Source organism: Cololabis saira, chromosome 3, assembly GCF_033807715.1.
Source record: "Cololabis saira isolate AMF1-May2022 chromosome 3, fColSai1.1, whole genome shotgun sequence".
Taxonomy (NCBI): domain Eukaryota; kingdom Metazoa; phylum Chordata; class Actinopteri; order Beloniformes; family Belonidae; genus Cololabis; species Cololabis saira.
In genome coordinates, this window is record NC_084589.1 from 47,967,362 (window position 1) to 47,979,922 (window position 12,561).

The window sequence follows — 12,561 nt, forward strand, 5'->3', positions numbered from 1 at the left end:
TTCTTAAAGATGCAGGGATAGATAATAAGATTTAAATGTGGTTATCTTATTTTATTTAGGTATTTCCTTTTTTCCCCCTTTAAGTTAGACTGTAACCTGGTGTAATAATGATCCTGATGTTACACACTCCGGTACAGCAGGTGGCGGTAGAACCTAATAACGTTGGTTGTGATCCGCCATTAAACCTAGAGAAGAAGAAGGAGAGGACGGTTCTGTTGTTTCCTTTCTTTTTCCTCTTCAACAATGTCTAAGGTGAATCATCTGAGAGAGTTTATCGGTCAGCGACTAACAGCAGCTGCTGTAGAAATATTGTCAGTGTTTGAAAAAAGCATCTTGGAGTATGAAGAAGAGCTCGACCGTCAGCGCAGACTGTTGGACCTCGCCTGGAAACCTGAAATCAGACTCCACAGAGTCGGTACGTAACCCTGGAAAGTTGAATGAATGAACACATGAGTATGACTCCTACAAGATCCCTTTGTTTCCAGTTAAAAGCCGTGGTGATGAAGCAAACCAACTAAATGGGAAACTCCCCAGCTCAAGCAGCTGCTGATGTGGGATTCGGAAACATCCCGAACTAACTTGTTGTTCTGTTTACTTGGTGCTGCCTTTCATGCTCCATTCACACTCTGGACCAGACTCATATTTCACACTTTACACTTAATCCTTTATTCTGTAGAAAAGATGCAGATCACAGTGGCTCCGTGTAGATTTTCTCTTTTTTTCTTTTAGAGCAAATCCATAGTGTAGTAATTTTTGAAGAAGAATATCAAAATTAACTGTGTCAAAAGCTTTGGATAAATCAAGAAAGATTCCCAAAGCGTATTCATTATTATTGTTTGCAGTGTGAATTTTATCAACTAATTGAAGTAAAGCCATTTCTGTAGAATGATTTTTCCTAAATCCATATTAGTGTTTATACAGTATATTACAGTCCTGCAAATGTTTCATCATTCTGTTATAGACCCATTTCTCCAGGATCTTTGAGAAACATGGGAGAACAGAAATGGGCCGGTAGTTTCTAAATACACTATGGTCTCCAGATTTGTAAACAGGGACTACTTTGGTAATTTTGAGGTCATTGGGTATTATTCCAGTTTCTAGAGATTTGGTGAAAATATGCCGCCTAATGGTCACACAGAGTAATGCACTTGTTTTCAAATATACTACATAGATGAAGGGGAAGACCGAAGGTTCAGGACAAACTTTAAACCTCACAAATACAACCAAACAATCAACACTGGGAAGCACTTTTGACTTGTTAAAATCCTATCTTTTTGTCCCTTTTTGTAATTCCAGAACTCCCACAAGAAAATGTTTGTAAGGTGGAGGAGGACGGGGTTTTCAGTGACCAGCACCTGGATAACCTGGAGAGGAGCTGCAGCCCGGACCAGGAGGAACCAGGGCATCCACAGACTACAGAACTGGAGGAAGACTCCAGCGGTCAGGAGATGAAGCACGAGGACGTAGAGGTGGATGTCTCATTGGTCAATGTCCCTGATGTGAAAGTTGAAAATGGTGAACCAGGACCAAACTGTGACCAGCTGCTGTTGCACACTTCTCCTGAAGCTCAAAACAAAGATGAGGAAGGGACTGAAAGTTTACGCTCAGACTCCAGTAAAACTGCAGATCCGGAGCCAATGAGACGACACGGTGACCACGAAGATGCTGCTGTCCCGTCAGACAGCAACTGTAAACCAAAGCTGACCAGGACCCACACGGGGAAGAAGGTATTTTCTTGCAGCACTTGCAGGAAAGAGTTCAGTAAAAGTTGTATTTTAATGGATCACATGAAGATCCACACTGGTGAAAGGCCGTACCTGTGAAACACCTGCGGAAAATCCTTTACTAAATCATCAGATCTTAAACGGCACATAACCACGCACATAAACATTATTTTGGGAAGATTCTAAGTTTCAAAGTCAATAGACTGTAATAATTTACCTTGTTGACTAACTAAGAAACATTTTGAGTGGATTTCTTTCCCTCAAACACTCAGAAACACAGCCATGAAACCTTTTACATAATGTTACACAGAGAACAACCTGCCATCAAGACTTTTATGAAAATATCTATATTTTTCCGTTTTGCAGGTTTCTACTGAGGAAATGCCTCCAGAAGATTCTGGTGTTACAAAGTCTTCCTCCACAATTGAAGATTTGGAACAGGTATATATTGATACTTTTAATAAACATTGTACATTATCTGAGTATGAAATACTATTTTATGAATGAATAGCAGCGGGGTGCAAGAAAGATTACTGTAGGTTGTAATCTTACCTCGCACACTGTGCTCGTAAATTATTTCTTCCAGTTGGCACATTTCCATTTTTAGGGGCAAGTGAAATTCTCGCTCTGTAGAGCCCTGCAGTAACGTCACATTGGACGACCAAAACAGCCAAATCACTGACCAAGTGCAACACTATTAAATCATTCAAAAAGGTGTACTTGAAAACACGTTTTTGTTTCTGTAACTCATATTTGTTTGTATCTGTAACCGTAGTTTTGTAAACTTGTACATGTTAGTAGACAGTGTTGGTCAAGTTACTTTAAAAAAGTAATTAGTTACTGATTACTGAACCAAAAAAGTAATCCCGTTACTTTACTGATTACTTATTTTCAAAAGTAATCAGTTACATTACTAGTTACTTTACTTAGTTACTTTTCAAAAACATGATGCACAACCTGAATACACTTTACTGGAACAATATAAAACAATATAACTTTCAGTTTAATTCTATTCTTTGTGCATATTCCACCATATAAAATTAAATGACAGTAAGTAAATGAAACGGTCTATTTTTAAACTTGTTTTTATTATTTTTAGTCTTAAATTTATGCACATTGCGTGGGGCAAAATACAGCTCTCTCTGACTTGAACTACAATATAACCTGCGACAAGCTTCTTCAATTCAGCTGCACTAAGTCCCGTTGGTCTTCCATCTAGTTTCACCTGTTTAGCAGCAGAGGGGCCACCGGCAGTTCTCCCGCTGGAGTCTGATGAGCCTCACCTGGATCGTTAGTGCTAAGCCATGTCACCAGTCCACTTACTGTGTATGAGTGTGAGTGAGTGTGTGTGTACGCGTGGGGGGTGGGGTCGTATGGGATGTTTTAAATTGTGTTTTTGATTGTTATTTTATTTTGTATGTAACGCACCATGTGTTGCATTTATATTGCATGATTTGGTGCTATATAAATAAATAAAGTTTGAGTTTTGAGTTTGAGCATGAGGCAGCCGGCACTGCAGCCCCAGTGGGGGAGGAGGAATCCGGGGGTCTCGCAACGAACTTTCCTCCCACACAGACTTTACAGCGGACGAGAATGTTTTTATCACTTTTGACCGAGTCAAACTCAAAATAATGTCTGTAATTCCAGGCGTTAAACGCCGCATGCTCCTGCTCTCTCTCAACACTCCATGTCGTCTCTGGTTTACCACTGAAGGCTGATTTATGGTTCCGCGCACCGACGCAGAGCCTACGGCGTAGGGTACGCGGCGACGCTCACCGTACGGCGCGCGTCGCCGCGTACCCTACGCCGTACCCTACGGCGTACCCTACGCCGTACCCTACGCCGTACCCTACGGCGTATGCTCTGCGTCGATTTAACGCGGAACCATAATTCAGGCTTGACGTATGAGCGGCGCAAAGTCATGAGATATTTTCACAAAACAAATAGTGCCTTAAGTAACGCAGTAACGCAGGCTTCTTTCAGAAAAGTAAAGGTAATCTAATTACTGTTTTTGCAATTGTAATCCCTTACTTTACTTGAAAAAAAGTAATCGGATTACAGTAACGCGTTACTTCTAACGCGTTACTGCCCATCACTGTTAGTAGCTATTAAATATTTAGCTGTATGAAAGTGACCTTGCAAGTGTCTGAATGCACAGACTTGTAAAATGGAGTTTGCACACGTGTAGAAGTTTACGAAACTAAGCTTACAGATAAATGCTTGTACTTAAATGTTTAAGTTTGCAAAACTATAATTACAGGTACAAGGGTCAAAGACGAGACGTGTAAATTTGGTGCCTGAGGGCCATTCATTTAACATAAACAGGCATCAGATTCTTCCGCGGAATTCCGCGGATTTTGGTCTCAGCAAAAAATTTCCGCGGGTTCCACGGAAAGGGGGGAAAAAAAAAAAAAAACCCAATCAACGGACTCGAAAACGCGATGTGCATTTTCCGCGAGAATTACCTCCCTTGCATTTCTGCTGCCATTCTTGTCAGCCATTCTTACATGTGCGGATGCATTTTTACATGTGCTCAACAGAAGAAAATAAAGATGAGATTACTAACGGAAGACGACGCGTTAAGATGCAAGGAAGTGGATGCAAAGATAAAAAATCGATGGTGCTGGAAGTGGATGGAGGAAATCGTCACTTCGAAAATAAATGATGTGGAGAAACCGTATGCACTTAGCGAGTGTGTGAAAAAGATCGACGAACCAGGCAGAGCAATGTGCGAGTGGTGTCGCGACGTGATCAATTACGGCCCGAGGGGAAAGGTTGCACTCGTGGAACACACGAAAACTAAAAAGCACCTGAACCACCTGACAACAAGATCTACGAATTATTCGCTCGGATCAATTGCACCCCAGACGGTAATTATTCTTTATTGATATTGTAATTGTTGTTGATATTAGGGCTTTCCACAAGCGCCGGCTGCACAAATTACTCTGATCTGATGTGCTTCTCATTGAAATGACTGGAGGCAATACGTTGCAGCAGTGAGTGAAGCCTGAATTATGGTTCTGCGTTAAATCGACACAGAGTACGGTGTGCGTCGCCGCGTACACTACGCCGTAGGCTCTGCGTTGGTGTAACGCGGGACCATATCAGCCTTAAGTCCCTTTATGCTAATACTGTGAGAAATAACCTCTCATAATAGCGGTACTACAGTTAATAAATGTAATAAATGCTCCTACTGCCGTTTCTGCTGCTACTGAGTCCTGTAAGTGGCGAGTGAGTTTTTTTAACTCCTTAATTACCAACCAGCGTCAGAGTCACGCACAGTACACAAACTGTGATGTTAGAGAGCCACCTGTTGGTCAATTTAAGCAACAGCACAGTTTACTGTTTTTGTTGTTAATAATGTCATTGCAATTTTATCTATGCAATTGTGGAAAAAATGGCCTTAGTGGAAAGCCCTGCTTGAAGTAAAAAGATATGACTGATTTTGAGAAAAAAAATAAATAAAAAACCAACAAACAGTTTGTTGGTTTTTTAAAATCTGATCTCAGTTTGAAACTGTGATCAGATTTCTTTCCGGTGTTAACACTGTTACTCTTCTTAGTTCTCTGTTCCATTTTTCTATAATATTTAATGTAGCCTACATTTCAACTCATTTGTCTGAGATTTCAATTTTCCACTTTTTAATTTTTGATTTATGGTAATACATTTTGTTACAATATAAACTCATAAATTAGCCTAAAAACCCCAACAGAGCTGAATATATGTCAGTGTTATATCCTCTGGTGATTCATGTTACTTTTTGCCCAATTCCAGAGCAAGAAGGTATTCCCCATCTTTGGGTTATGCAGACCAAAAGCTCATGAAGCGTCAACATCCGAAACACCACAACCAGAGCCTGTGAAGCCAATTGTCCCCATATCTGACAGAACTGCTAACTTGGAAGTAAGTATCATTATGATCAAATATATATATAACACCCCCACCCCCCCCTTTTTTTTAAATGCTACTACTGCTCCTGCTGCGACTACTACTTCTACTTCAACTACGACTACTGCGGCAACGACAATAATGATAATAATATAGATCGGCAATGGCGATAATGATAATGTAGATCAAGCTGGGGAACCAAAATCTGTGCCGCACACTGAAGCCTGAGATTTCCAGGTGTTTCTCCCCATGCCTGCAAGTCAATTAATTACATGAGAGAGCGATTACGAATCTGACCTAAACAGTCACTCCTTAAACTTTAAACCCGTTGACTATTTTTTGACTAAATTTCATGAGCATCGGTCGTCTAATAAAGTCTGTACGCTTGGTACGAGTTATTTTATGATATTAGATTTACATTAAGTTCCTTACAGTTGTCAATTGAATATAAATCAGAAATAAAAATTTAAGATGGTGTCTATTTCCCGCAGGCTTTGGTGTTGGGTACTCTTGCGGAACACTCCCTGCCATTCACTACTGCAGACATCATCGTGCGAGTGGCCAAGGAACTGGCAAAAGACCCCAAGGCATTGGAGAATGTGCACCTTGAAGCAAGCACAGCTTCCTACAAAATGCGTTTCGGATTGCAGAAGACCTTCACCGAGAAAACTGTGGAGGCCATCCAGTCGTCTCCATTTTCTCTCAATTTGGATGAAGCGACGACAGCCAGCAACAAAAAGGTCGTGACCTTCCTAGTGAGTTACTTCTCACAGGAGCAGCAGGAAGTCGTTGTTGAACACCTGGACACCGTGGAGCTGAAGAGAACCACGTCTCAATCATTGTTTGATGCTCTGGGTGATGTATTTGAGCGTATGAACATTCCATGGAGGAACCTAGTGTCTGTCTTAATGGATTCCTGTAGTGTCATGCGTGGATCGAAGAATGGCTTGGAGGCGAAGATCAGAGAGAAGATTCCACATCTCCTGAACATCGATGGCGACAGCTGTCACCACATCCACAACTGTGCCAAAGAATTCTGTAAGCCGTTTGGGATGTGGTTAGAAGTTTTCTTCAATGATCTTCACACCGATTTTAAATGGACACCAGAGTTTAAAGATTGTCTACGAGAGATCGCTGCGATGTTCAACCAGACCTTCACCGCTCCAGAGAGATTCATCCCTCACAGGTGGCTAAGCGCATATGACGTTGCTCTGAGCACAGCCCGACTTCTCAAACCAATGCAGGTACTTACATTTTAAAATATCATATATAATCTCTTTCTACGAAAGATAAACTTTTTACAGAATTAGTCTCAAATCTTTATGCATACAAGTAGATAGGTTCATGGTTGTAATTTGTTGCATTCTATTTTGTGAAAGTTTGCAGTTATATTTGAAAACTCATTTTCTGTGAAATACTGTGGCCGAAGAGCAGCATGATACATGATTAATCCCTGAGCATTACCTTTTTTCTGTTGATGTGGTTTGATATAGAAATATGGCACTATTCTTTTCAGGTCTTCTACTACAGCTTTTTGAAGCCTGACGACAAGGAGCTGTATGAGGAACCCATGGAGGCCATACTGAACCACAATGAAATATGCCCAATTGACAGGAACAGGATTCGGGAGATACAAAGGCGCCTAGCTTCCAAAACAGGCATGACAGAAAATGGAAAAAACAGAAAGAAAAGAATAGTGAAGTGTCTTTTCTTCAAGCAGAAGAAAACTGTCCTTCAGCTGAATTTGTACTTGTCAGTTCTTCCCCTTCTGAAGGAGTACGTCATGGTATTTCAGACACAAAGCCCCATGATACACAAGTTGCATGACCGTCAGCAAGCAGTTTTCAGAAAGTTCCTCGCATGTTATGTCCGCCCTGAGAAGTTTGCTTCATTGCATGGCAGAGAACTGAAAGAGATGGATATCTCAACTGACAAGGGACAGTTCCTGCCAACGAACAAAGTCTTCGTGAATGAAACCATCGTGAGAGCATCCTCTGATGTCATCAGCGAAGAATTTCTTCACCAGATGGCAACAGCATACAAAATGTGTGGCAAGAAGATGCAGGAGAAGTTGCCTCTCCACAACAAAGTGCTCCGTACTTTCTCTGCAACAGATCCTGAGTGTTGTCCTTCAACTGCTGTGATTACATGCCTGAAGCACCTCTGCAGCTGCTTGAAGGATGTGAGCCCATCGCAGTATGAGGCAGCATGTCAGCAGTGCCACCATTTTGTTGCTGATAAAGATCTGCCAGCATTCGCTGCTGATGATCGAGCTGACATATGGTGGGGCTTGGTTACAAAAAAATACCCTGACTTAGGACACTTTGTTCTGGCAGCCTACACCTGTTTCCGTGGCCCCCAGGTGGAGAGCTCGTTCAGCTCTATGAAAGGCATCATGAACGAGAGGACAGGGCAAATGAACGTTAAAACCCTTAGCGCGTACCAGACTGGGAGGTACGGACTGAAGGCACACAAGGCCAGTGCCATAAGCATGTTTGGGCGAAAAAACATCCTCCATGAGCCCATTCCAGTCCAACTGTGCAGGAACATCAGAAGTGCAGCAGCTGCCTACAGAGCAGAGAAGGAGGAGAAAAGACAGACATCACAGGCTCAAACCACCATCTTGCTGACTAAAGCCAAGGCGAGGGAACTAAGAGAGAAAGCCATGAAAACGGCAAGAAAAAAGCATGCTAAAAAACGCTTGGCAGAATCAGAACGCAGTCGTCATTCTCCTGCCAAAAGACCCAAATTGTAGATTCGTTAGGGGCGGAGGGGGTGGGATGGGTTATTTGAGTTGTAGAGGAACATGAAGTAATGTGGACTGTGAGCTGGTGAAGAGCGCAAGGGATTTGGCTTGACATTTAGTTTTTTTTCTGCCTGGGGTGGAATGCGGGTGAGTTTCATTTCATTTCAAGATTTATTCATACATGAACGAATTACCCATGATGATGAATGCGTGTTATGTTATCAAAATACATCATTCTTTGCAAAAATTCAGATTTTTTGTGTGTATTCTTGCATTGATAAAAGATGTGATTATGGAGCTTTGAGACCACCAGAATGCACCATTTTGAGTCTATTTTTCAAAATCTTTACGGGGGGGCATGCCCCCGGACTCCCCTAGAGGGTTCGGGCGCGTTGCGCTCTCACTCGTCCACGTCGAGAATTTTCCTCTTTTTTTTATGACAAGCCATTCTGATGCCTGCATTTTAGATGGATGAATTATTTTATTGTTTATAATTCTGGAATATTACACTCTCCGTATGTAGAAAGAGCAGCAGTGCCCCCTGGTGGTGAGTTATAAAAGCTCAACATAAACCCAAGAGTGAACAATCTATCGTAATAATAATAATAAAAACACAATTAAAAAAAGACTTTAGTGCATCAACAAGAGGAAAGTTGTCAGTGACGCAGATTATTGGTACAGCGTGATCAGTACAACCAGCATTTAGCTCAGAAAACAATGTCGAGAGAGAAATGTCATCAAATGAAGTTGAAAAGTGGAGATGCACTTTTGTCCTTTATCCTCAACTTCCTCAATCACGTCATTTTGATCCAGTTTGTTATTTCACTGGTCTTGGCTTCATCAAATGACACATCCAGGGACAGAAGCCGTGCATAGGTGTTCATCCTGTCCAGGTGTTGGAAGGTGAAGTGAAGCCGAAGCCATCGCTTCATCCACTGATCTGTTGGCACGGTAGGAAAACTGATAGGAATCCACTGTGTCAGGAACCATGGAGTTGATGTGGGTTAAAAAAAGATGATCTGCTCTGTTGGTCTCTGGAGAAGGTTTAATGAAAATGTTTCTCCATGAATAAGGACTAAAAATAACGTAAAAGTTCAAGACAGACTAATTATCCACAATATTTAACAAATAACAATGAAGTCATTAATGATATGAATGAGGTGGTTAATCATTTTAACAGGTATTTTGTGAGTGTTGGACCAAAACTGGCAGAAAAATGTGTGATCCTGGATCAGCTGATGGATGGAAGGAAACATTAATAAGTAGAAATCCAGATTCAATGTTTCTCACAGCTGTGGAGGAGAGAGAAATCATAGATATTGTAAGTAAATGTAAAAACAAGGTGTCAACTGACTGTGGTGATATGACAATAGTCAAAAAGGTTATTGATGGATTGTTAACTGACATACAGCTGTAATCAGTCACTCAGAACTGGGACATTTACAAAAAAAAAAAAAACTGCAAAAGTCATCCCACTGTACAGGGGCCTCATTTATAAAACTCGCTTGCGCACAAAACAGGGCTTGAAAGATGCGCAAGCCACCTTCTATGCAAAGGCTGGGATTTAAAAAGAAAAAACGTACTGAAAAATGTGCGTATCTTTACGCCAACCCTGACCCTCCCGTAGGAACAGTCTTAAGATATGGGGAACTGGCGACGCAGGCGGTGAGGTGGTGAAATGAAGCCAGATTCATGTCATACTCTTAATGTCATCACATAGCAGACTTATAATATAATAGTGCTGATCGTGTCCCTCTGTGACAGAGGGACAAGATCACAGAGGCTCTGTGTGTGAAGCTCAGCGTCAGTCAGGACCACCCGGTTCAAATGCTATCAGTCCACTGAATAGGAATTTATCATGTGTAATCAGAGCCTTGAATGGTGTGATTAGATGGGATACTGTCTACCCGGTAGATTTTTGTCATTAAATCCAGGCCCGGCCACCGGGACGCCCGCCCCAGTCCGACGAGGGAACGCAGTTTATGTGGGCCCCTCTCCCACCCCTGGTTTTGAGTGCATGTGGCTAATGCAATAAAAACAGGGAAGAGAGAGGTCAAGGTATCAGATTTGACAATGACCCCTCCAAGATGCTAAGTATTCTTGTTAAGTGTATTTATTAAATGTTGAGTGTGCAGTGTCTACGGTGTTATTAAAATCGTGGGGCGGGGAGTACCGGGGCACACAGGACAGTGTCCCCAACGCCCCCTCAGACCTATGTGTGTGTGAGTCGAGCGGAGGATGAAGCCAGGAGGCAGGGCCAGCAGAGCTGGCCCTGATAGGCTCCCACACTTCCCCGCCGGCTATCCAGGTAACAGGGGCCGGCCCACCGAGCCAGGCCAGGGCCCCACCGCACCTCCATGAGTCCCCCTGGCGCTGCTGGAGCCCCCAGGCGGAGGGGGAAATGGCCCAACATCCATCCATTCATACTGACGACATAAGACATAGACACCTGAGAATGACTCCACCCCCCGCCGCGCCCGCCCGAGCACCCCCTGGCCAGGTGAGGCCCGGTCCCGGACAGGTGAGTGTTTTAACTTAATAACATCCAGACTGTCAGTTTGAATCCTCCTCATCAACTCTGAGTGAAACGCTGTTAAAAACTTGTGAGGATTTGTCAGCGACATGAACGTCTGGTCTGTTTGGGATCCTCCTCAACATGATGGATCCTCTCAGAGGAACTGGACCAAGTTTATTTACATGTTTAAATATTTGATGTTTCCATCAGACAATCACTCAGTAAAACTGGATCAGTAAAATTAGGAGTTTCTCTTTTTCAAGTGGCTGAAATAACAGTTATTTGTCTTCTTTCAGTCACTCCATCTCCAGCAGATGTGGATCCAGGAAGGGATGGAGATGTGACATTAAACTGTTCCCTGAAGAGTTATTTCGCTCCCTGTAAGCAGAACAGCATCATCTGGGTGGATGAGACAGGAAGTGTGCTGCTTGGTGAAGGGGATGGGTTTGTGTCTGGAGGACAGAACAACTGTGTTTCTGATCTGATGGTGAAACATCAGAGAGGCTCCAAGAGAAGATTCACCTGCCAGGTTGTTGAAGGAGACAGAGTGAAGATAGATGCTGAATACACGCTGGACTTTACAGGTAAGACACCCTGAAATCATGAAGATCAGGAAACTAGGTGAACTGGAATAGTTTGACCGAACGTGTTTTCTAGGTGTAGGTTATCACTTTTAACCTACACCTGCCAGCCAATCAGAATCAAGTATTCACACAGACCGTGGTGTAAATATACCAGTTGTACAAGTTCTCCCACTTAAAAAGATGAGAGGCCTGTCATTTTCGTCACAGGTATATCTCAGCAATGAGAGACAAAATGAAAAAAGAAATATCCAGAAAATCACATTGTCTGATTTTTAAAAAGAATTTATTTGCAAATTAAGTGGAAAATAAGTATTTGGTTGATAACAAAAGTTCTTCAATACTTTGTTATATACGCTTTGTTGGCAATGACAGAAGTCAAATATTTTCTGTAAGTCTTCACAAGGTTTTCACACACTGTTGCTGGTATTTTGGCCCATTCCTCCATGCAGATCTCCTCTAGAGCTGATCTTTTGGGGCTGTCGCTTGTCAACACGGACTTTCAACTCCTTCCAAAGACTTTCTATGGGGTTGAGATCTGGAGACTGGCTCGGCCACTCCGGGACCTTGAAATGTTTCTTACGAAGCCATTCCTTCTTTATTGGGCGGTGTGTTTGGGATCATTGTTATGCTGAAAGACCCAGCCACGTTTCATCGTCAATGCCCCTGCTGATGGAAGAAGGTTTTCACTCAAAATCTCACCACTCAGGGGACTTTCGGAGGTTAGATGTAGTAGAAGGACGCGTGCGGAGAGGCTGCCCAGCGCACATTCAATAACTTTAATTGAGGACTCTAGCAGAAAGTGAATATCTAAATCAGGGGTCGGCAACCCAAAATGTTGAAAGAGCCATATAATAATAATAATAATAATAATAATAATGAATTTAATTTATAATGCACTTTCCATTCGGAAATCTCAAAGTGCTTACAAGGAAAAAAAAAAAATTGGACCAAAAACACAAAAAACCAATATGTCTGGAGCCGCAAAAAATTAAAGGTTTTGTATAAGCCTTAGAATGAAGACAACACATGCTGCAATTATCTATATTAGTTATAACTGGGGGAAGTTTTTTTTTTTCATTATGCACTTCGAGAAAAAAGTCGAAA

The 12,561-nt window shown here is 42.2% G+C and overlaps 1 protein-coding gene across 1 annotated transcript in view; it reads left to right on the plus strand.

Moving 5' to 3' along the window:
• LOC133440720 (uncharacterized) overlaps positions 1–10,203 on the plus strand; it is a 66,396-nt gene extending 56,193 nt beyond the window's left edge. Inside the window, exons 7-12 of the mRNA XM_061718039.1 lie at positions 2,091–2,165; positions 4,265–4,594; positions 5,499–5,627; positions 6,104–6,856; positions 7,129–8,286; positions 10,123–10,203. Coding sequence (XP_061574023.1) covers positions 2,091–2,165; positions 4,265–4,594; positions 5,499–5,627; positions 6,104–6,856; positions 7,129–8,286; positions 10,123–10,203 — 2,526 coding nt within the window. The remainder of the gene's footprint in view (positions 1–2,090; positions 2,166–4,264; positions 4,595–5,498; positions 5,628–6,103; positions 6,857–7,128; positions 8,287–10,122) is intronic.
• Positions 10,204–12,561: the final 2,358 nt, after the last annotated feature.